At 40.0% G+C, this 24,323-nt stretch overlaps 1 protein-coding gene across 4 annotated transcripts in view; it reads right to left on the bottom strand.

Annotated features, from left to right (window-relative positions):
* Positions 1-1,286: 1,286 nt before the first annotated feature.
* The window catches only part of STAU2 (staufen double-stranded RNA binding protein 2), a 148,383-nt gene continuing 125,346 nt past the window's right edge, over positions 1,287-24,323 (bottom strand). For 3 of the 4 annotated variants that reach the window (XM_009891900.1, XM_009891897.1, XM_009891899.1), the window contains 2 exons: positions 3,245-3,333; positions 2,106-2,398 (listed from right to left, as the gene is read on the bottom strand). In XM_009891900.1, coding sequence (XP_009890202.1) covers positions 2,305-2,398; positions 3,245-3,333 — 183 coding nt within the window. In that variant the 3' untranslated portion in view covers positions 2,106-2,304. Of the gene's footprint in view, positions 2,399-3,244; positions 3,334-24,323 lie in introns of all 4 variants that reach the window. The other variant, XM_009891898.1, reaches the window with a different exon arrangement.

Raw genomic sequence — 24,323 nt, 5'->3', positions numbered from 1 at the left:
AGAAAATCAGGTTACTGAAGGAAAATAAAGTGGGATTTAGATCACTGGACTTAAGTCCTCCCCGCAGCTTATCGCTTTGCTGCTCTCCACACGCACTGGAGCAAGCCTGGCGCTCAACGCAGAGGCCACTGGCAACAAAGCAACTAATCTGAAGTTTACTGGGCACATTTTTGTGGCTGTGCCTAGGGAACGGCACCACATATCAAGCTGTACCTTGAGCTTCTGAGCAAACCAGTACAAAGGGTTTCTCTGTAGTGATGGGGCAGGGAATACACCATGGAGGTTCTGTTAATGCCAGGGAGACCATACTGCCAGTCTCCTCGTCACATCTGCCCCAGCAAGCTCAGCCTCTCACCCTTAGGACACAGTTGTCAAGGAATGGGTTTGTCTCTTCCTTTTGTTCTTGTTCTCGGTGGGAGGGGACAGCAATGCCATTTGTACTCTGCATACTGGCAGGTACTGCTTAAGCACAGACTGAGCCTGTTTCTGAGCTCTCTGAGCTGCCTGCTGAGGTGAAGGAGCAGTAGAATTTCTGCTCCAGTTGTCAATAAGGCAGGTAACATATCCTTGAGAAAGATGATGTGCAAGAGCTAATTATTTCTGTATGCTGCTGCCTGAATAACTTGAGTCTGCCAGGTGCCAAATGCCTCTGGAAATCTCCCAGTTCTGTGGGAACTGAAAGGTTCAGCTTGTTCCTGACTCTTTTGTGGAGTCAGACCCCAGAAAATTGCTAACTTTTAGCACAAAGGCTCCTCATCTGCTGGGGGGAAAGTGAATCACACCCATGGGAAACATGACCTAGAAAAAAGGACTCCAAATTTTTAGTGACCGCTGATTCATTAAAAGCATGATGCATGCTACCCTGAAAGCCCGTCGCAGAGGTGAATCAATGCCACCGTACCTTGCACCATTTCCTTACGTTGCTCTTTGTCTTCTTCCCTGCGTGAGTCACTTGGGTTGTGATCCCTGGTTTACATGCTTCTAAAACCTTGTGCAATGTTGTCGTGACTGTTATGCAGTCGGTAGAACCTTTATGTGTTTATTGCATTACATTAGGTTTACATAAAATAAAATACCTCTATTTTGCATAAATAAATGACTGAAATGCCAGCATGACTGGTGTAACACAGTAAATTTGTAGAAGGTTGTGGCATGGGGAAAGGTAGGTTGAACCCTGGCTTTGGGCTGGTAGCCAGTCAGTTGTTAGTTTGAAATTGGGTTTTTTTCACTTCATTCTCTTAGTTGTCTACCTGTGAATGATAAAGAAAGAGACGACACTGTCATTGTACACATGAACTGATGTGGTTTTACTGCATTTGGCCACACACTTAGAAGAAATATGCTGGTACAGAGCAGCCACAGGTCTTGTCTCTGCCGCCACTCCTTTCACAAAAGAATGATCTTTACATCAACAGTCTTCCGTCCTTGGCTTGATAACGTTGCAGTCCTACCTTTTGCTCTTGGTCTGAATGCAGAGATTAAAAACACTCAGTTGATGCAAACGGTGGGTTGATACAACACACAGAATGGGGTGTAGATGTGCTTCACACAACAGAGAGCAGAATTGAAGGGGAAAATGTTGCTTGGAGGCAAGACGCCTCTTTAATTGAGTATGGCAAGGAAAATCAAATACCATATCTGCTTTTTTCCTGGTGTATATCGAGACTGATCATAACTAACATCTGTTCATGTTAAGCAAATACTTGTCATGATTTAAACTTCTGTTTGCATACAACTCTGAGTAGTGCATCTTAAAGTCATACATATTCATATAGGATGAAGAATGCATAATGTCTGCATAAAAAGATAAGCTGTATGACTATATATGAAGACAACAACTACAATTCTCACAGCACTGTCATTGGTTAATTTTAAAATATTCAAGCATTATTTAAAAAACAGTAAGCTGAACTTAAAACTACACTACGAAAAAATTGTATAACTGAACCAATGCTGACTTGTTTTCCTCCATATTAATCAATTTTAAAGTTTCCCTTTTTTTTTTCTAACACTTTTTGTTAATTAGTTGTTATTTTAACCTCCAGTAACATGATCAGACTTCTTCTGCCTCTGGGCAATTGAGTTATGCTCTGATCTCGAGTTCTAAGGGAAATGTTCGATTTTATTTTTTTCCACAGTTGAATAAACAGTACCATGTATACTATCTCTTGTGTTAGAATAGTGTTGTCTTCACATAAGACTCAAATAATGGTATTAGTCATTCATTTCCTTGTACACATACACCCTATTGCGTGTTGACAGGTTTATAAGGATGCAGTGGCAGCCGTGGGTGCTGGGAAGCTCCTAGACGACAGCCTTTGAATCCTTGCAGTCCTGAGCAATGGTGCCTGAGTTAGTCTGTTTATTGTCTGCTTTCTCTCCCAGATGCTTGACTTGTCTGAAAGATTAATACATTAACAAGAGCGGTAAGGTCCAGGGTTGCACATCTTTAAGACATGTTTATTAGCAGATGGCACATGAGATTCAAAGGTCACCGGGGAAGGTAACATTTTAAAGTGAAACAACAATATTTATGTTCAAATACTATGCTGATGAGATCATATGGAAAAATGTTTCTGATTAAATTAGTTTATAAATAGCCACAATATATCTCTTGAAAATTCCAAATGCCACTTTTAGTCTTCTTGCTTTTATTCTATTACTTCCTAATTTATTTAGTAACACAAGAGTACCTTCTTTCATAAACAGAGCAGCAGCTGGAAAAAAAATCTATACTGGTCAGACAATCCCACTTTCTTAAATAATGGATAATCCAGTGTGAAACCTGGTTCTATTGTCTACTACTTAAAGCTAATATTCCATATAAGAGTTTTTTAAGACCTGGAAGAAATTTTAAGTTTTGAATTCTCTAGGGTAAAATTCATCTTGCAGACATAAGGACTTATTGGCAGATAGCTATCCTTATTTACAGGCAACATCGTGTGCTAAAACACATTTGACAAAAATCATGTTACGCTACTTACACAGAATCCACACAATGAAAAGAAAATCCTTTTCTTTAGGATTCCCATAGGAGGACTGTCTCATAGCTCATTAATAAACATTATTAGTAATGCTAAACCTGATATCTTGTTTATCCTCTCAAATTGTCACAAACTCTACGTAAATTCCAGAGGAAAGAGTTTTGCACAGGTTTAAAAGGGCAACTAAGCTCTTTAATTAACATTTCTTATCTACCACACCACACAGGCATTAAAATGCAAAGGATTTAAATGGTACTTACTTTTCATGTGATCCGTTTTCAACTTTCATAGCCCCTTCCACTGGATCCAGTCCTTGTTCTGAAAACTGTTTCAAGGCACTTAATGCTGCCTAAAGAAAAAATGAGTTGTCAAAAAACCCACTGACACAACTGTATTAACACCAAGTGAAGGAAGGTGTATATTCTGATATTCAAAATTTAAATAATTTCCTGTATATCAAAGGCATTTAGGCTACAGAGCTAACAGAGCAGGTACATAACAGCTCCATGATAAAGAGCTGTGTTTGTGCACAGGTTTGAGGTTATCTTCATCTTCCTGGGTATATGAGTGACTTCCTTTTGTGTTCATGCAATCATCTTCATCACCTGCATGAAGAACATGATATACTTTTAGGGTTCTTGCCTCTCTGGCCTGTAAAGTCCCTCCAGCTTCCCCATGTGCTTTCCTAGATTCTGTGCTTTCTGGAGCTCCTATGGACAAACTCTTCTCTTGGTAGATGATTGCAGAAGGTGTGAGCAATAGGAAGAGAGGGTCAGCAGGACACTACTGACGCTCCAAGGCTGGATCTTGAACAACGCAGCAGACTGATGTCTTACACATAGGGAGTGAAGTGTGCTAAACAGGGTGAGCCAATATGGGATGATCATGAAGCGTCAGCAATAGAAGAACGATCAATTTTCAGCTGACGTTTTTCTGCACAAGTGCATTCTTTATTGACCAGCTTGTCTCTCATCTTCATGAGTCCTGTTTTAGGATGCAAAATTGTTCTTCTCCCCTCCCACCCTGACAACTGCTTTGGTAAAAGACAAATGATTTTTTGTAATTAAGTTAGCAAAGGTTGATTATGAAACTCTCAGACACCACATGGCTGACTTTGAAAACACACCCAGCACAATAAAACAGTTGAGGTTAGTTCTGTCTTGAAGGTGAAATGTAAAACAGAACTGAAAAACGGATTTTTCTCTTTAATCGCTCCCACCTAAGATGCGTTCAGAACTAATCACAGGGCGGAAAAAAGGTAACTTTTCAGAGACACTGTCACCTCAGGTAACATCTCAAACACTGGAACTGCATGCAGGCCCTACGGCGCTGTTCCGCACTGTGAGGCAACAACAGCTGTTTAGAAAATTGGAAGTTGCTCTCTTCTTGATTGTTGGGACAGAAAGAATCCATGTCTCTATCTTCACTTCCCGTTCCTCTCGGAAAGCAGGGATTCTGTCCGGATTCTGTCTGGAACAGGAGCTGCCATTGTAATGAAGTACTAGATTTGCTTTCATACTAATTCTTTGCCTGGATTCTCTCAACAGCTCCTTCCCTTGAAAGGTATGTTTATACAACTTAAATATTATTAAACAATGTGTATTTTGGTGAGATGAATAACAGCACAAAAATTGTCAGGCTGCCCTAAAGTAAAAGACCACGTATCTCAGATTTGTCTATAGTAATGACTAACTGCTAAAGCTTCAGAAGGCTGTACAAGGTACTCCCACCCATAATGCACAAAGGTGGAATCTTTCTAGTCTGTGAAGTTTTATCATTTTTTTTGCCCTGGCAAACAAATAAAAACCTAAACATTTTCTGAAGTATCTTGGTAAACCTCAGATTTCCACTGTTACTTACCCATCCACTCTACCTTTACCGTGTGTTCTGGGACCCCTGTATCTGACAGCTAACCTGCTCTATACTTGCTCCTTCTTCTCATCCATTGACATAATTTTCCCCTTCTTCTTAAAATCTCTGCTGCCTACATCTTTCTTTTTATCCTTTTTCCATGACATGGCTAAGGACTGAGCCTCTGCTTCACCTCAGTAACAACTTTCCATTACGCGATCTTTCACTTCTGTCACCCATTGAGCTCCCCATTGAATGAATTCCCCCTTTTGCTCATTTCTTCTGGTTTTCTTGATGTTTTGATATATTTGCACTTTTTTATAAGACAGCTCTTTCTCTACCACCTCATAGCATCCCTTGCAGTTTTAGATGTGCGTTCTCCACTCCTATAAGCTCTACTCACTATCTGCCTTTCCGTCCTCAATCTTGACTGCACAGCAAAACCACTGTTCAATCCAAATAATTTCTTCCAGTGGCAACACAGGTTTTGATCTACTCTCCTCTCAACTTCTCTGTTTGTTCCAGTAATCAAACACATTTCTTCTGCCCAATTTCTCTCTTCTCCTACTCTCCCTGGGGTCCTTTTCATCACAATGCAAGCATTACTTATCATGAGAGGAAGAGGAGGCATGTGGGCTCCTCTATTGTGCTTTAGTTTGTCATGGGTTAGCAACTATGAGAACCAAATAATTCAATGGGTAGGGTTTGGCACACAAGAATCTTCTGTCTTCTCATATCCATTTTTCCTGGTGCACATTAGCAAAACAATCAGGATCTCCCTTCTTATGTATGGTGATCTAAAAACCATTATCAGCTAGCACGGGTAGGAGAGAAGGAAGCTGAGACATCTGCTCCTCCTACACTGTTTAACTTCTACCTCATCTGTTTTCGAAACCACCTTGTTTACTTTTTCATATCCATTCTTAGCTTCCGGGTCTGATGTGTGAATTGTAAACTTGTTGTAGAAGAACTGTTTGTTCAGCTTATTTGTTTGTACAGTGGCTTGGATGAAAAGGCTCTTATCATAGCTGCTAAGGAGTACAGCCAAGCAATGTTTCATTCAAGATTAGATCACAGCTTGATCATATGATATGCAGTAGAGTCTGATCTTGATCAGTGGTCACTGAAATCCCCAAATCATCAAGAGATGAATTAGACCAACCCAAACTTCCTAATTCCTTTCTAGAATTGCTCTGAATATGAGTACATCTGTTACGTACTACTGTTTTACTCACAGGACTGGCTATTGCAAGGTATACCACATAAATTACAGAGCAGCTTTCAGGATTGCTTTCCAGAGAAACTGCTTTGGAACTTCTTGGAGGAATAGTGGACACTATCTCAACAGAAACAGATCACAAGAGCATCTCTTCTAACAGCAAGGGAAGAAGTACTACAGTATAAATAACGAATTCTTTGCCTGTAAGCATGGATCTTCACTATATGGGTGTCAAGAAAGTAAATAAGGAACAATTAGAGGAAACATAAAATGAAGGTATGATTCTAGGTGTTCAATGACAAGCATGTTTAATATCAACACAACATCCAAATCCCAGTGCTTGTAATGTGGTGCAGTCTCACTCGTCCATCTCACCGTTCTTCAACTCATGCCCTTCCCAAACTGAAATGTGTTATAAATGATAAGCTCTCAGATCTATTGTGTTTCTGAAACTAAATATCAGAGGGGGGAAGTAGCAGAAAAACAGCCCTGTACCTGTATCCTCGATCTTCCAAGCAGAGGTGTCAGGGTGTTTGTGTGAGCACTGTTGAAGACACAGCACTTTACACTGTCCCTCATTGCTACGCTTCTCACCTTTGCTGCTCTGGAAACCAATGATCTCTTCAAAAGCTCATGCTTCTCACTACCAAGTCCCTGCTCCCCACATCTTCTGCCTCAGTCCCACATCTTTTCCAAGCTACTCCAGTGTCCCTGTTCTTCCCCTCCCTGCTATGCATCCCAGAGCTCTTACATCTTATACAGCAGAGGCGATGATCACCTCTACTTCTTCACAAATCTCCCCCAACTTTTTCCTGCATCTAAATGTTCTCCTACCCCTAGCTGATCCCAGCTCCCAGAGCTAAACTTTCCTTCCGCAAGTCCTCCCAACCTCCTGCACCTCACAGTCCCTCTTTATCTTCCAGTTTCCTAACATATTCCAGGTTTATATGAGATCTGATTTCTTTTTCATGGAACCATGTCTCTTTCTCTATAAGAGACCTGTGGGGGAAGCCTAACTTCTTATATCCCAACTTTTGCAGCAAAGTTTTGGGAAAGTTTCTTTCCTTCTTAAAATGTCCATTCACGGGATGTGACTGACGTGCAGTAGATGAATGGTAGAGAGAGCCTTGCAGTGTCTTAAAACCTCCCCCTTTTCCTTCTCCCATAGCCTGCTTACATTTGCAAGGATCAGCAAAGCTGAGAGAGGTTGGTAAGTAAACAATACTTTGGACTTTAATAGATGTCCTTAATGTTTCTTCTCTCCCCGTCATGCCCCTAGACAGACATGAAGATGCTGGATTCGGGAAGGAAGCTGGTAGCTGAGAGGCTGTGACCTGAATAGTCAGCAGAGTGACACAGAGCCCAAGTAATCTGCAGTGAAGAAGAGTTACAAGCAGACACCAGGCTAATTTAATCCATGATTCAATTCTATTAGTCCCAACAGATTTACACCACTTGGCTTAAATATAACTTGTGAATGGCAGAGAACTTAGGTTAAATGAAAAGGAAAGAAAAGAATGGAACATTTGACAGTGAATCTGGTGAACAATTTCCTCTTTTAAAAGCTCAACACTTCCTTCCATTGATATTTTTCTTACAATAGAGCATCTGCACAGATATAGAGAAATTTTTCTCTCCCCCAGAAGATTTTACAACTGTTTTGTGAGTGAAGCCCCATAGGTTACAGAACAGATGTCCTTACACATTTCTTGTATCACTTGTTTTCTGTGTAGCTACAACAGTGCCAAAAATACGATGCCAACAGGATGCACCGCGCTGCTAGCTGTTTGTCTTGGCTGCCATTTCCATTATTAGTATGTGTGTGTATCAGGATGGGGATGGATGTTTCCAGTCATTTTTTTAGCTTTCCTCGAGTCAATTGGCAATTAGTAAATAGCATTGAAACTTGTGAATATTCTTCCTGTTTCTCACTCTGGGGATTAAGCGTCTTATAATGACAATCTAGTAACATTAGATCATTCTTTTAGCAAGAACAGCAGACAGGCACTACACTAGCCCATGTGCATTTAAGACCACATCCTCACGATAAAATTTTCACATGTTTGTTTTAGCACAGCATGTGGTTTGTGTTTTTGCTCTTAAATCTATATTACATTTCAGATTATTCCATGAAGCTGAAAACTGTAAAAGTTTGTTGTTCTCTGTGGCCCTTCCAGTTGACTTTACCAAGGAGGTCTAAGACAATCCTAATAAACACACTGCTTGATACTGTTAGTTTACTGGTGATATGTCTCCTAACATCAGTTTTCTAAGTACATAAAAAAAACGTATTCAGCTTGGCCCTAATCAGTGTTTTCTGAAGACATAAAATTATGGGCAGAAATAGTTACGCTGCAAAACTGAATTGAGTCAGGGTCCAGAGTAGGTCATGAAGGACAAGATTTTACTGCCTTTAGTAGCTGGGTCTTAGTTCAAGGTTGAGTTTGCAGAAGCAAATGACTCATTGTGGTCGTACTGCCTTTAGGCACATGCTATATACATGATCAAGTCTCAGGCTGTGCCCGAGTTTAGGCTTGAGAAAATGCTTGCATGCCAGGCTAAAATGATAGACAGATCTAACTCTAGCCCTCGATTTTACTTGCAAGCCAGAAGCTTGGACAACAGCAGAGTTACTGCATGAACAAAACTGGTAGCAAGTATATTTACAAACAATCAATGTTTGTTTGTTTTTAAGCCAAAAGAAAAAATGTCCCCCAAATTAGGGAGGTTCTTTCCCTCTCCCTGACAATTGAGGCCTCAAAAGGCAGTATCATCTGTGCAGTAACATTGCAGCAAATCTGTCTGCATCAGTAATGAGATGCACTTCATGACTTTTTAATATGTGGATTTAAATTTCACATTTAAAGGCTATTGAAAAAACCCCAACAATATCACAGCTGTAGAGGTGAGTTCGAGGACTTAGTGTCCCAAAGCTGAGCAACTATTTAAATTTGTATGTATTCAAAATTATTGTTCTTGGTGACTGTTTTTGCTTTCTCTTGATGAAGAAGTTTTTCACCAAGCTTCCACCTGGCTTTAACGAGTCCACACCCAAAATTGCATGCATAGAGAAATGCACAAAGGGAAGATATATCTGCTTGTGTAGACTTACATACATACACAGAGAATAGCTAAAATTTGACTCCTTAACATATCCATTTAATTCTCCTGGATTTACCAGGTTGGCTACATACAAGTTAAACAAAAACTACGTGATGGGTATTGCAAACAAATCCCTTTTCCCCACAGCTTCTGTTGTAAATGAATTTACTATATCACAAGCAATAACTTCTGCTAGGAGTTTTCGCCACTTTCCTCACAATGTGCCGTTCTCCCCAGTTGATTAGATTTCATGTGAACCAGTGTTAACATCTGTTTAAAAATTAAACTCAGAAAGGCTTTTCACACTGCACAATGTAAACCTTAATTAAAGGACTTTAAGCCCTTTCCTCACACAGTTTATGATATGCATGAAAAACACAGGGTTATAATCTGATTAACTCATGTAGTTTACATGGAAATAGCATTTTCCAAACTGATTAATCTCTGCACAAAGGCATAGTCACCTGATAGGCACCACAATTAAGACTACCAATTGCACCTGTCAAGAGAAGGAGCTTGGAGGATAGAAGGAGTCCAGTATCTTAAAACAAAGAACGATGATTCACGGATGTAGCTTAGAGCAAGTCCCACGGATGTAGCTTAGAGCAAGTCCCACGTAGTAGTTAATGCTGCCCCCAGGCAACTCATGCAGCCAGCATTTAAACGACACACAATCCACGTACAGCCTGACCTTGCCAGCTTTCTGGGGGTAATCCTAAAGTAAGGATTAACTGTTCTTGAACAATTTTTTCCAATATATTAAGCAGATCTTCTGTCAAGAACAGCGTGCATGTCACCTTCTTTCACCTAGTTTTATCGGACACATGTACTCATTCCTCTCAATATTCCAAGAAGTGGACAGAGTGAAAGACACTATTCAACACGGAATTTTATTTCTGTAGGTTTTCACCTTCAACAATCTGCTTAAGCAGACTACTTGAATTAACAGTAGAGTCAATGAGGCATGGCTTGTTTTAGCATGTGAACCACCACACCAGAAATCTGACCGCCTTTCTTGGGACTATGCAATAATTCCAGACATAATGAATGACAAAGCATTATCTCAAAGTCCAAGTAAAAGCTGCATGATCATCTGGGGTGAGACAGTTCTATTGCTTCAATGGTGATTCAAGAGTTTCTAGCCACAAAGAGAGAAAACCATACTGAAAAGCATCTAATTTTTACAATAATTACCTCTTCATATGAAGAGTCTTTGATAAATAATACTGAATGTCGAACTTAACGCTAATGTAAGCGATGAATCCAGTGTGGAGAGGCTTGTCTGCTTACCAAGTTTAGGTTACTTGTGGGTGGGAATAAGAGAGGAAAGGATTGCTGAAAGATCTATACGGGACTCAGAGAAATGATGTTCTTAAATCTGTATCTTTTCAGACTCACAGAATCACAGAATCACAGAATGGTCAGGGTTGGAAGGGACCTCTGGAGATCATCTAGTCCAACCTCCCTGCCAGAGCAGGGTCACCTACTCCTCTCTCTCCACATATTCCCAACTATGAGGAGCAACATTTTCAAGTGATACCAAAACGCTAACTTTTTCCTCCATGGCAATCTGTGCTGGAAACCAGCAATCTGGCACTTCTCCATGAACATCTTGAAAGTGCTTTCAGGTTCAATGCCAGTATCTGCTAAGGTGTGCCTATGTCCTCTAACAGTGAAGTGTGAAAGTTCAGCCCCAGTATCAGCAGTTAAAAGAAGTCCCAATCAAGCCTCTTTTGTCAGATAATTTCAGTACCTTTTCAGTGTATACTCTTCAGTCTGTACTGGTTCTGGTCTAGAAACTTGGAAGCTCTTTTAAAGTAAATTTATTTCTAAATTGAAAACTTTGTATTTTTTCTTCAATTGTTACAATTGAAAGAACAAAGACAGAAAGAGAATCATCTGTCATCACAGTTTACTGATTAGCATGGAGAAAAATATTTTAAAATTAGATTTCCAAGCATTTACACTAAATATATACAACAGAATTTCACCAGACAGCAATTAATCTTCACATTAATCTGGCTTCTTATTTTGTATGCTCAGACAAAAGCTACTTAACACTAACTGTCAGAAGGAGGTAGACATCTAAGTAATATAGGTGCTTTCAATAATTAGAGACTTCCAAATGAGAGCATTTAGATGGCCAATTATTGTATGGGTAGGTAGATCATGCAATTGAGACAACACTCAAACATGGTTGAGAAGCTGCAGACAAAAATTATAGGCAATTTGGAGAAACATGGCTTTAAACCCAAAGCTGAAAACAGCAGAATGTATATCCTCAGGCAAAATCCTGCACCAGCAGGGAAGAAAGGCCATGAATCACTGTCTCTTTCATCACTGATGGCTGGAAAATATCCTTGTCAGCTGTGTTCTCAGAACAATTTGGTTTATTTAATTATTTATTTATAGGCATTTCTCCGCATCACTGCCATAGGTTTCCAAGTCCACTGTCATTAACCCTATCTGTATTGCAGGAGATTTTGACCTCGTGATTTCAAACAAGTGGATTGAGGTTCTCGACTGTGTAAGAGTTCACGGTGACGTCTAAAATATGCTCTTCATCTGTCTGACCTCCACAGTTCCATCCAGTTTTTAATATCACTGCCTACATCAGTAGCAGTACAGAAACAAGGCAAAGACCGTGTCATTCCTCACCAGGGAATGGACCCTGACCCATATCATGAGTAGTGTAGATGTAGCCAGAACTGTTTTAACAAAATGAACAAGCTCTAAATGGAGCTGCATTTAAACAACATGTAAGCATTTATTCTCTTATGTAAGTGGTTTTCTTAGGCAACTGCTCATGCAGAACGGTAAAAAAAAAAAGGGGGGGGGGCATTAAAATATTTTTATGAATTCTCAAAGATCCACACAATTGAACAAAGTTCAAACCATCAAGTATTACTCAATGTTTACTTCAACATGGTTACTTTTCCATGTAAAGTAAACTGAACTTGTAAAACCCACCAGCACGTAAATATTTTTCACCTCTACTTGCTAATACCCTCTTCTTCATGAAACAAAATGGCACTCAGGACCAGAGGTAGTTTTATTATTCCTGTTTTTAAAGAGAAGGAAACTGAAGCGAAGAGAAAGTGCATGAGCACATAAAAGGCTGGCCCAAGGTCAGGCAATAAAAGTAAGAATCAGTTTTACTAGTTTACATGCGTTTTATCATACCTCAAGACAGACAGAGAGAGATTCTGAAAAAAGGGTCTTTAATGATAGAAAATAAAAGAACAGTCTTCACTGCAGCCACAATTTTAATTCAAATGCCTCATTCCTGTCACTATCACCCAGCAAGCTATAATTATCCGATTATTGTTAAACACTTTCCATGACATAGCAGAGAAAAAGGCTCCCTTTTAAGAGAAGAGGGCAGATGAGAGCCTCTAACAAATTTGTTTTGCTGAAATATTCTAGAGTACTTTTTCCCCCCAGTGTTTTACCAAAATACATTTTTTTTCCTTTACAGCTTGACATGTTTTTATTTCTAAAGACCGTACACTTTGCTTTAGACATGGAAGCAATTTCCTAAATATCAGATTCCTCGATTTTAGCAATTTTAAAATGAAAGAATGTTTGCTCTCTCATACCAAGACCATTACCTAAGATTTTAAGTGCATGTCGGTCTAAACATGAGTAGAAACTTTGGTTTGAAGACAAAAGCAATAGATTACACTTAATGCAACGGACTGCCCATTGGCTTCTTCAAGCAGCACATTGTAGCTGGAACAATGAGGGACTTTAGGGCTGCAGATTCTTGCATTACCACATCTGTAATGAAGCCCATGTACTAAATTGTATCGTATCTCTGCTTCTGTGTAACTCTACTCCTGTGGCCAACATATCAGCATTCGGAGAAGGTTACTTGCACCCTCGGAGTCCTAACGACCAATCCCCCTCTTCATTCTCCAAGTCTCATTTTACAAGCGTGCATGTACGTCCAACAAAGTGCCAAATCTTGACTGACAGCTAAAAGCATTATATTTAGCATATATGGCATGTAATTAGAAATTTGAGTGTTTCCAAAAGGCAAAAGTTTTTGATTCTGATCTCAGAGTATTTTTACACTGCATTAACTGGTGTTTTTCTCCTAATTGAAGTTGATTTAAGTGAGATCAGAGTCAGGCCCAAGAGCTACAGGCTGAACTTCTCATCTGAAGTAGTTTGTAATGTAATTTTGTCCTTGCTAACTGTTGATGGCTTGTCCTCATCCCATTTTAACCTACAACCATCAGCTCCTTTAATGGAAGTGTCTATAAAGATCTTCTCTAAAATATGCTTTTCCAGCACACTTAATGTCTTTTAATGTCTTTCCAATTAAATCCAGATGTGAAAAGCTTAAGGAACAGTTCTCAGGACTGAAAAAGATGACATAAATCTTGCAGCTGACAGAGATCCCACTGAGCTCAGTTGGGGAAACTCACAGAGGACTTCTTGTGGGCCAGAAAAGCTGCTGGGTATAAAGACAGATGTGTATACTCCTATTAAAAAAATTTAAATAAAAACTGACTCCTACAATGAGGTATCCACAATTATCAGGGACATTACTAACTCAATCCCTCAATGTGCTGAGCACATCCTGTGCGGTACAGATTTCCCTCATCTTTTCGGAGAGTTTATCAGAGTTGAAGGGGGTCACATCTGTTCGGGAAAGAGCCCTTCACCTTTCAGGATTGCAGCCCTTAAACCAGTGTAGGGGCTGATTCTGGAAAACGCTGTCTGTCTTGGTCTCATACTGCTATCAACAGGGAGATAGTGTGCTCAGCAAAGCGAGACTCTGAATTTCTAACCTCTCTCCTTTACCTCCTCCATAACCAGGTTAGCAGATTAAATTGTGGTTTCGTTACAGAAGAGTCCCCAAGTGTGCTACTAATTATAAATTCTTACCAATCTGATGGGAAACTGGGCATTCTTAGTAGCTGACTACCACTGCTGGGCAAGTCCTGTTTGTGCAGCTGTCAATTTGGGGTTTGTTTTGCTGTAATCACTTGTACGGTCTCAGGATTTTTTTTTATTTTTATTTTAACAACAGTAGACCATCTTATTTTGCCCCTCCCAAACTGTTTGTAAATGTGGGCTCAGCTCAAGCCACATCTTTCAGAGAAACAGGAAACAATCCCCTCCCTCCCCCCCAGCTTGTGTTGAAGAAAGTTTCTAGAAAACTGCCCAACACTAACAGCTTTAATACTTTCCTACCCTGCTGCTACTTACTGATTTATTTTTGAAATTGGTAAATTATCCAGACAAATCACTGATTTTTAAAGAGCTACATCCTCATGAGACACCAGAAAGAAAAAAGGAAAAATGTTCCAGGACAGAAGAAAAACCCATTTCTAAATGAAGATGAAGTTTGAATCCACGTTCATTGGTGGCAGGAACTTCAGTGGAGACATTTCGGGTAGTGTTGCTTAACTTCATTTTTCTAATGCCCATAAAAAGGTTTTAGCACCATTTGGTGTCATGAGTGAGTGTATGGAAACATGAAACTAGATATGTGAATTAAAGGACAATCTTACATATCCAAGTACAACAATAAGTGATCAAATGCGGGATTTGGACAATAGCACAGGGCTAACACTGAAAGCCGTAGGCTCCTACACACACACACAAGAGCTCTAGAAGATAAAATTCCTCTGGTTCTCAAATTGCTTTATTTTCCACAATGGCCAGCACTTTTCAGACTATCACTCCTGCAGGGCTGAAGGCTGGATCTGACTCCCACCAAAATCAGTGCTTCATGACCATCACTCAGGAGACACGAGGAATGCCCTTCCCTTGGAATGAGCCGCTGTCTCCACGAGGATCCCACTCTTGGCTAGCTCAGGGAATGAGCTCAAATCTCCTGCGCTTTGCTGCCAGGGACCACCAGGCCAGCTCTGATTTATAGCTTTTTCTTTGCAGTTTTATGATACAAGAATGTTCACTTGTAATTACAACAGCATTTTGTTGGCTTCCTGCCTTCACTTGGGTATGCACAACACCATATCCTTCATTCCAGCCTTTTTATGTCAAGGCCCAAAATTTGAGAAGAAAAGTACACCAGAAGTATTATAAAGATGCTGCAGATCTTGCTACTTCCCAAAGAGGGGACTCATACATGTCTACCAGAGGGGACGTAGGACCAGCTGGATATGACACTGAACTAGGAGTCAGCAGAAGAGCTGGTCAGGTTTCTTTCTTAGAAATACACTAAATCAAGAAAAAAAACCTTTTTATGAGAATATATCAGTTTTGAAAAAAGATTATCTAGGTCCAGGATAAACTCTCGAGTCAAAATATCACAGACAAGTGCCACAACATAACCACTGTGCTAATGACTGCTTGTAGTGGCACATTCATAGTTGCTTGTTCTTCTGTGTGAAAAAAATGTCATGAGGTCTCTAGTTCTTTTCAAAGTGAATGAAAATACTTCAACTCTTGATGTGTTTTGTAGGATAAAAAAATCTATCTCACTCAAAAGACAGTAGCTCTGCCACTAATCTGCTGTGTGACCTTGAAGAACCACTTTAGCTCTGTATTTTTCAGACATATACTTAGCTCCTGACTTTGAGACCTTCAAGTAGTACACTTCCATCACTTGTGGTGTAAACTTGATTTTGTCATTCTCAGTAGAGGTATACACTTCTTCAGAGGCAATTCCAGGTATTTTAGATACCATTTAATAGTTAACTGTCAAACAATTTCCAGGTCTTTTAAACAAAGAATACTTCTGTGCTAGCTTAATTTATAGAGCCATATATGTCCCATTTAAAGTGGCCGTGATTAAGAAGAAACACTAGGCTTAAATTTTGCTACGGAATGAGAAAAGTTTGAAGCCAATAAACTGTATCTAGGATTTTAGCTGGGAGATGGAATAAAGGACACATTTGTTCCTGGTCACTGAATTTTTAACCTGGGTCTGCTGCTCCTGCTGTTAAGCTCCTATACATTCCTTAATAGCCTGTAGCACCCAGCAATCTCAGCTCTCGCTGTTTGGAATTAGAGGTGAATATCAAAATAAAATCACTTTCTGGGGAGAGCTAGTATATGGCCAGTGCCACATATTCTGACAGAAGGCTGCAACCGAAAAGGTTAATATTTTAAAAGTGGGCTTCTTCCACAGATTTTTAAATATTTTAGATTAGATGTATAAATGCCAACTTGGATCTGAGGATTCTGACAATATCTGGAAGGTGCTGTCGAATCTGGTGGATAAAATGCAAGCTGTACTTTGCCTAGCCCTTAAGTACAGGAGAGGAGAGGTTGAGCCTTACACTTGGACTCAGCTATCTGTCTCAGGTATGAGAATACCTTTCAAGTGCCCCAAAGTTTGCCTTTGTTACACAGCAAGGAGGAAAAAACAACCCTGGTTTTCCCACAATAAAAGAAAATTATACTGTTTCTGTCCCCTCTATCCCTTTTGAAGCTTATATTCTTTTTTTTTTTTTTTTTTAAGTAACATTTTTTAACCTGTCTTTTTGCAACACAGGAGTAGTATCATGACTTCATTGCTTCTCCTTTTACCTCAAAATCCTGTGAGGGTACTTGAGTATTTCCTAAAGGTGAAATAAAAAACTAATCTGCCATCAGTGACTCATCACTCCAGTGATCAAATCAAACGACAGCATTGTAGAAAACTCTAGTAATACATATTTTTCCCCTGCCTAGTCAAGTGCTGCTGTTTTATGCATAAATTCAACCATTTCTTTAGCAAATGCATCTTGAGGTGATGGATTAGTCTTCACCTAAAATCTATATCAGCTACTTTCCTATTCATTTTGTGAAGTAGCAGATGTGGTTTTTATTGGATTATTTTATATTTTCCACCGCTTGCAGCTCCTCTTTTTAATGGGAAGGCCAAATCTACCCCCAGATTCAGCTTCTAGTACTGTTTGTATGTTGATTTAAGTAGGAACTTGCTGTGTACACCTGGATTTGCTCTACAGTCATTAACTCCTACTTCCAGCTGCTACTGCAACACAGGTAGAGAGATAAAGAGTACTAATGATGTGGTGTGGATCAGGCACCAGGAATACTGTCCTACATGCTTCTCCGGTAAGGAGGGTATAGCTCAGGAACTATGTAGCTCAAAAAGTGCTTAAAGAGAGACGCTAAGAAGCAGGAACCAGATTTCCTCAAGAACTCTGACTTCTTAAATTCAGGAACCTCTCCAACTGGCAGCTCAGCAATGCAGATTAGACACTCCTTGACTCTGATTAACTGAGCTCTGCAACTACGGACCTGGTTTTCCTCCATTTACAGTTACAGTCAAAAATATAGATATATGTTCAAAAATTTTACTGAACAGCTGGCTTTTAGTCTGGAAGATCTGCTAACGGCTATTTTATCATTTCATTCTAGCACCTATTATTAAAATCCATTAACCACAGCTGTCAAAAAGAGCTTACTCAAAATCTTGCTAGTTACAAAATAACCTGTCAGGGTTAGATTCAATAAAGAATTCGGGTGCTTACAAATTAGGCACTGTAAGAGCTAAGTTTTAAATAGCACATCCCTGGAATAAAATCAAAAGTCTAAAGTTAAGTACTCAGTTTCTTTATTCGGTGTTAAAAGAAGAGCCAGGTTTTCTCTGAAGAACGACCTGAGAAAGCTACATGCTGAGTAAGGAGCTACCTGCAGGCAACGGGGCACTCCAAGCCCAGAGGTGAACTCCTGCTCCGCTCTGGCACTCAGCTGCAAAGCCAGGACCACAGGCAGAGGACCTGGTGACTTGGTCAGCTAGTATCTACAGATGCACGGTCCTCTCCTCAAGACAGCTGGCTCTTCCAGCTCTTCCACAGGCCTGAGGAGAGCTCACTGTTTTCACGGAGATGACGACCACTGGAGAAGTGGTTGGAGGTGAGAATCCCTTTCTTGACAATGGCACGGATGTGAGAACACTTGTCCAGAGCACAAGAGATACAGATTTTAGATTTCTTAGATTTAAGCCAACGAACCACAAATCCCTCCTCCTAGGTGACAATAGAACCTCAGCGACAGGGAAGATTCAGCTGTTGCAGAAAAAAAGAATTCAACATTCATGGGTCAAAGAAAATAGCACAGGGAAGAGCCTGACTCCATAGGCTAATGATCACAGCAGTTACTGAGCTATCCTGAGGATAACTCCATGCTCCCTGGATAATTTCTGTCAGTGGCTTCCTTAACTGGTAGGATGCAGTAATAGTCCTTCTCATGCTTTCTCTGTGCAGTCCTGAGTAGTTCAAATTTTTGTTATACAGTGGCTCTGGTTATCTGGGAAGGTAGATAAATAGCTGTACTAGCACTTAGGCAGTCTCCTGTGACATGTCATTATGAATACCTTAAGGCTGTGGAAGGAACAGAGTCCGACTTCACATTTCCTGAGTAAGTCTATGTTACTGTGTAAAGCATGGAAACCACTAGCAACTGCTCCAACCACAGCTAAGAAAAAAAGCCTTCAGGATGCTATTTTGTCTAATATTTTTCCATATGAGGCATGTTAATTAATATACAGCTGTATCTTAATAAAAGGTTTTATTAAGATAAATAATAATAATCCTTCATTACTCAAGCTCTCTTTATGCAAATGATTCCAATAAGCCTGCTCATGTATGTAAACCCTATGAGAAGGTTTCCAGGATCAGGCTACAAGCAGTTTTACTTTGCCATGATAGAGTAAAACCAAGTTGCTTAAAATCAACACACTTACAATAAAAGCAGAAATACTAATGTAACCTAAATGGCAGCAAGAGTAAAACATTATGCCCAGTGTCATTTAGCTCTAAGAATTTAATATTTTTAGCTGTTACATAAACAATACAATTACAGCATGAGAGAAACACTAGCTTTTTAAGGCTGACACCAGAAGCAGAGAAAATACACTTATAACCATGCATATTATATAGCAATATTCTTCAAGCACAAATAAGACCTAACTGAAACCATGCTTGAGATAACTGTCATGCTATCAAGTTACAATAAAGAGAGGAGGAGATCAGACTTATTCTTTCCTTCACAATGAAATCAGTATAAACAAATCATATAATGTTTGGACACCAAACTCCTGAAACAAAGAAGCCTAGAAAATCTCTTAAAACCACCCACAGACTCCGCATGCTGGCCTGTGATTATACAACTGGAGAAGATCATCCAAACTGCGACGTAAACCAATGTCAGTCTGCAAATGATAGTACTACAATGGTTCTAACAAAAAATAAAGCACGTCCCTGGAACAGCCACCAGTGAGGCATACTTTCATGTTTATCTAACCATTTTCCCCATAAATGAGGAACATTTTTTAAAAAACTTAATCCCCATACTGACGATAACAGCTCTCTTGTGTGTCTTCACTAGACTGCAACACACATCCAGCTAAACAAAAATGAGCTGGGGACCAACAGCAAAAGAGAAGGCTTCCTAATGCCCCCCAGTGCCTTCTGCATTTCAACCTGCTCCACTATGAAACCCATTTTGCCCTCATTATTTGTTATGTGGGAATATTCACACTCGTTTTTAGAAATATATATGCCAAACAGCATATCTCTTTCTCTTACGGACTATACACAAAAAGAGAAGCTCAAATGCTGAAAATTTTTCAGTTCTTTCAGCAAAGTGCAGTGTTTCTGTAGACCACACTTCTGGCTCAGAACCGTAGTTTTTCTCCTTGCCTGGCAGCCAGAAGCAAATTATTCTAGATCTGAAAAAACATGTGCCTGTCAAGAAGAGATGTGAAAGAATATAGCCAATTCTCTGTCTATAGATGTCATCTCGAGAGTGTAAACCATTGTGTACTTCTTAGGTGAAGCTTCACAAGATGCAAGTCACACAACAATATTAAGGACTCTAAAGCACTGGACCTACCCAGTTGCCCTGAAGGTGGGGTCTACGAGCTATCCGCTTTTTTTGCCTGTTTCCACTTAATTTAAGTTCTTATAAGGCTGAAAAATATTTTACTCAAATCAGAAGTTAACAATATGATGCAATGGCTTTCCCTTTCACAAAGGCTGCGAAAAGCAGTGGCATTCTTTCTTTCTAGCTATGCTATAGAGGTATTTGATCATTCATACACGTACTTAGTAAAGAAACTTATTTCATTAAAATTAACTGCCTCTGCAAATTGGTTAATAATTTCTATTTCCCTAACATTAATCTCATTCTTGTCTTTAAGCTACAATTGACTGAACTGTAACTCAGTATCAACAATGGGTATTAATCATCCAAAAGAAAACAGAAGAAGCAGTAATGAACTGACAAAGCTTGTTAGTCTTCTCCAGTAAGGGTGCAACAATTAACAATACAGTGAATGAATATCAATCATTCAAATGCAGTAAAAAAAAAAATCACAATATAAATAGAAGAAACGAAGAACGGTAGCTGACAAAAACTCAACAATCCTGGGGGGAAAAATCTAGTAATTATTACACTTAACAGACTGTGAAATAACAGTTTAATTATTAAGAAGATGGGGGGAAAAAAGAGTTGTATTAAAATGAATAAATTGCCAGTCTTAAGAAAGTATCTTCTGCAGTACTTCCACAAAGGCTGTTCCCTCATATAGTCATATATGCTTCTTACATTGCTATATTACTAACATTTGATCTTTTCTAGTTTTTATTTACAATATCGTGCCTGGCTAAAAGCTGTGCTACTGGCATCAGTGTTACCAGCAGTTGCATGTTGAGTTAACAATGCACTTATACATGAACAGTGCTTTTCAGGAAAAAAAAGAAAAAAAAGCCTTAGCTGCTCTTCGTGATCACTAGTTCTCATGTGTTTTATCTATTGCAAAGATTTCATCAAAGCTGGTCATATATGAAGAGCTACAGTTAAATAATTTTCCCCGATATTTTGATATTATTTTCAATATGCAATTATAATTTATAATGTTTGTAATTTGAATAGAAATTATTTTGAATTCTGAAGGCTAACCACAAAAGTAAAAAAAAAAAAAAGTCTTTTTTATGTTGCATGTTCAATCCAAATGTAATTCCCAGCCTTCACTGCGGTAGGGGCAGGAAGAGATTCTCGATAAACCCTCAGAATCGCATGCTGATATTTTTCGTATCGTAGTTACGAGTTCACAACGTACACTACATATTTCAATAAACAACATGCTTACTTTGCTAATAATTTCTAAAAAGAGCAAACCCCTCCTTATAACAGCTGCGGTGGCCTAGATGCCATAAAAGCAGAATGCCTTTGCTATGCAGGGGAGGGGCAGGCTTTCCCTCTGCGCAAGCACGTGGAGGTCCCAGCCAGCACCAGCCTTTCACAAGCACATCGTGCCCGATGGGATTTGGCCACGGGAGAGGGCAGGAGCATGTGCAGAACCGGTGCAATGAATAAAACATGGAATTAATTTATTTGTTGCTGTACAGATGGCAAAGGAGTTTCAGACCTGGTTTGCTGAGCGGAAAAGAGCAGCTTCAGCCCCGTGCCTCAGTCTCCCTCTTGCACCTCAGTGCAACTGCCCAGTTTTTCTGATTTGGCAAGAGGATCAACCTCTAGCCCTGAAAAATTGACTCCATAAAGAATTGGACGTGCACATGCCAAATAACAACTTACCACGTAGTCAGAGTTGATTGTTTCTGATGAACAGCAAACCTTGGCAGGCAGAGCAGCTTGTGGGAAGATAATATTTTCTATTGTTGTCTCTACAAAGCTCTTAATACACTGTTAGACTGAAAAGATCAAGCAACAAAAGCACTGATTTCTCCTGGAAAACAGCAAAGCTTCTTCCTTGTAAAGTATCAGGGAAGGTCCTACCTGGTAGTACTGCAAACGCCAGCCCTCCACGCAGCACAGAGCTCCTAGCCTCCTCCCAAGATTATTACTCTCTCTGGGCCTCATTCATGTTTTTCACCAGTTCCCCTCAGCAGCGAAAAATCAGTCACCATGCCCATTTTACACTTGCGCTGCTTCAATCTGCAGGCCGCCTTGGATGATAGGGCGGATGCTATCCCTGGGCATCCAAACAGCTAAGCGTGGGGTCGAATGGAAATGGAAGAAACAGGTTTTTGCCTCTAACATCCCGTAACAAGAAAAGGGTAAGCAGAGGGTGAGGTGAGGCTTGAGATCAGACAGAAACTGATCTGTGATCCTCATCATGCAAATGAGGGACTTAGTCATGCAGTTTTCTCTTTGGAGAATGCTACCAGGCAGGAGTAACTTGACAGCTGCACTCTCGTAATAGCCAGTTCGGATTCCTGTATACTCTTCAGTCCTGTACATTGTTTTATGACTTTGCATTTCGATGTAGAAACCTCCATGCACCTGCACTACACAGCACTAAACCCTGTATCTACTAAATCTGCCAACACAGAAGCCAATTCAGCCGGTGGAATTATTTGATGTGGTCACTCACTACAAAGTGGGTTGAAAGCACAAACTTCTCTCAAGCCCACCACTGCGGAGACAACTGTAGCATTTTACTGATGTGGGCAGGACCTAAGCGAGTAAAGGGCAATTTGCGGCACACTTGAAAAATAAGTTATTTTTGAAACAAAGAAACAAGGTTCCTTTGTTCAGTTTTAACATGTTTCTTGACTTGTATTACCCACTTCTCCCTTCCCCATTCCCAAGGAAGGTTCCATTAATCATCCCTCTAATGGAAACACTTGTGTCTGATCACTGAGCAGTGGACACAGGCATAGTCTTGGGCATGCACTGAACAAGAAGCCCAAGGGAAGCCTAGCTGAAAAGTTTGGGAAAGCAAGGATGCCTTTTTAAAATAAACTTTGGAGAGGTCAGCAGGACAGCAAGGGGTCAGCACCAGGCAGCCAGTGGGTGGATGGCACAGGAGAAAGACAACAACACTTGTCATTAATTATATCTGTTGGAATGCTACACATTTTCCCCCCCAAGTGGTAGTACTCCAGACATCCAAGCACAATCTCTCCCACGTCCTACTCGACCCCAGGCAGGGCACATGCCAAGAAGCTTTCATACACTAGAAGCCAAGAAGTAGCTAATACAAGCAGAGGTTAAAGAATTTAAATTGTCCCTCCACTTTGAAACATTTTTTCTCTAGTTTAAAGCCATCCTCTCGCAACTGTCTCCTCTACCAGTGAAATACATATTCTCTTAGAGCTAAACATGGCTAGATTTCTGTGCCCAGCCTCGAGCTAACAAAACTCTGACTTTCTTTGGAGAGGAATAACTACTGGGAACCCAACTCCGTGGAACAAGAACTCTGCTCCTAAAATTGATCCTGCAAGATCCTAATACCATGTACCACTTACCGGGGTCTAGATGTATCTGATCTGTAAATCTGTTTTCTCCTATAAACATTTTTTGCAAAATGTCTGCAATGCAGTGCACCACTACAGGTGATGCTCTTACAAAACTTTGAACCATCCTTATTTATAAAGCTAACTGTTTCATAACCAGTAGATCTTTTATTTTAATAAAATCCCCAATAAATTGCTGATTGGAGAAGAAATGGCAGGCTAGTAATTCATGGATGGATCCATTCTCACTTAACCCTGAACTCACCAAGGACATAGTCTAAGTTCATTGTCTATTGTGAGCAGGACACAGGTATCTCTGGAGCATGATTTACCCTAGGAGGGAGGAATCAACCTCTGCAAATGCTTCTTTCTGTACTTTCACTATAGAGAAACCCATAAAACTAGCCCAACCCAGAGGCATTGTAGGTATTTGAAAGGTATGCAAGATGTTTTAGTGACTGTGTAGTTTATGAGGAAGCTCTGGATATTAGAACTCCAGCACAGTAGTTATAAATCATAATATTTCTGCCCATTTCTGCAGAGCGGCCTGAGATGTCTTAAAATCAGCTAGTGGGGTTCTTTAGTATATATGGAATGAAAAAGCAGAACCTGTTGGTGGGACCGTGCCCGAGGAGAGTGGGGTGTCCCCTGTACACTGCAGAACCCTGTTTCACACTAATGGAACTAGACAGAGATAACAGCTTGAGCAAGATCGATCTGGATATGCTAAGCCTTGTTAATGGGTTCTGATTATTAAGTGAGGAAGAAAAGAAAAGCCCGTGCTGGGGCCACTGAAAAGCACTGCACTGCTCTGTGGCTTAAGGACATAATTCCCCTACAATGCAGGGAAATGCCCTACTCTAAATCCATCTATTTCAGATTGCAGTAGAAAATAATATATCTTTTTGTAGAGAACAAGGAGATCTTTAGAAAGAGAGAACTCCTCCAGTAGATAAAAAAAACAGACCATGG

This window comes from Charadrius vociferus, unplaced genomic scaffold (genome assembly GCF_000708025.1).
Source record: "Charadrius vociferus isolate BGI_N301 unplaced genomic scaffold, ASM70802v2 scaffold15, whole genome shotgun sequence".
Classification (NCBI taxonomy): domain Eukaryota; kingdom Metazoa; phylum Chordata; class Aves; order Charadriiformes; family Charadriidae; genus Charadrius; species Charadrius vociferus.
The sequence above is the reverse complement of the archived record's forward strand: the minus strand, read 5'-3'. Positions and strand labels throughout refer to the sequence as shown.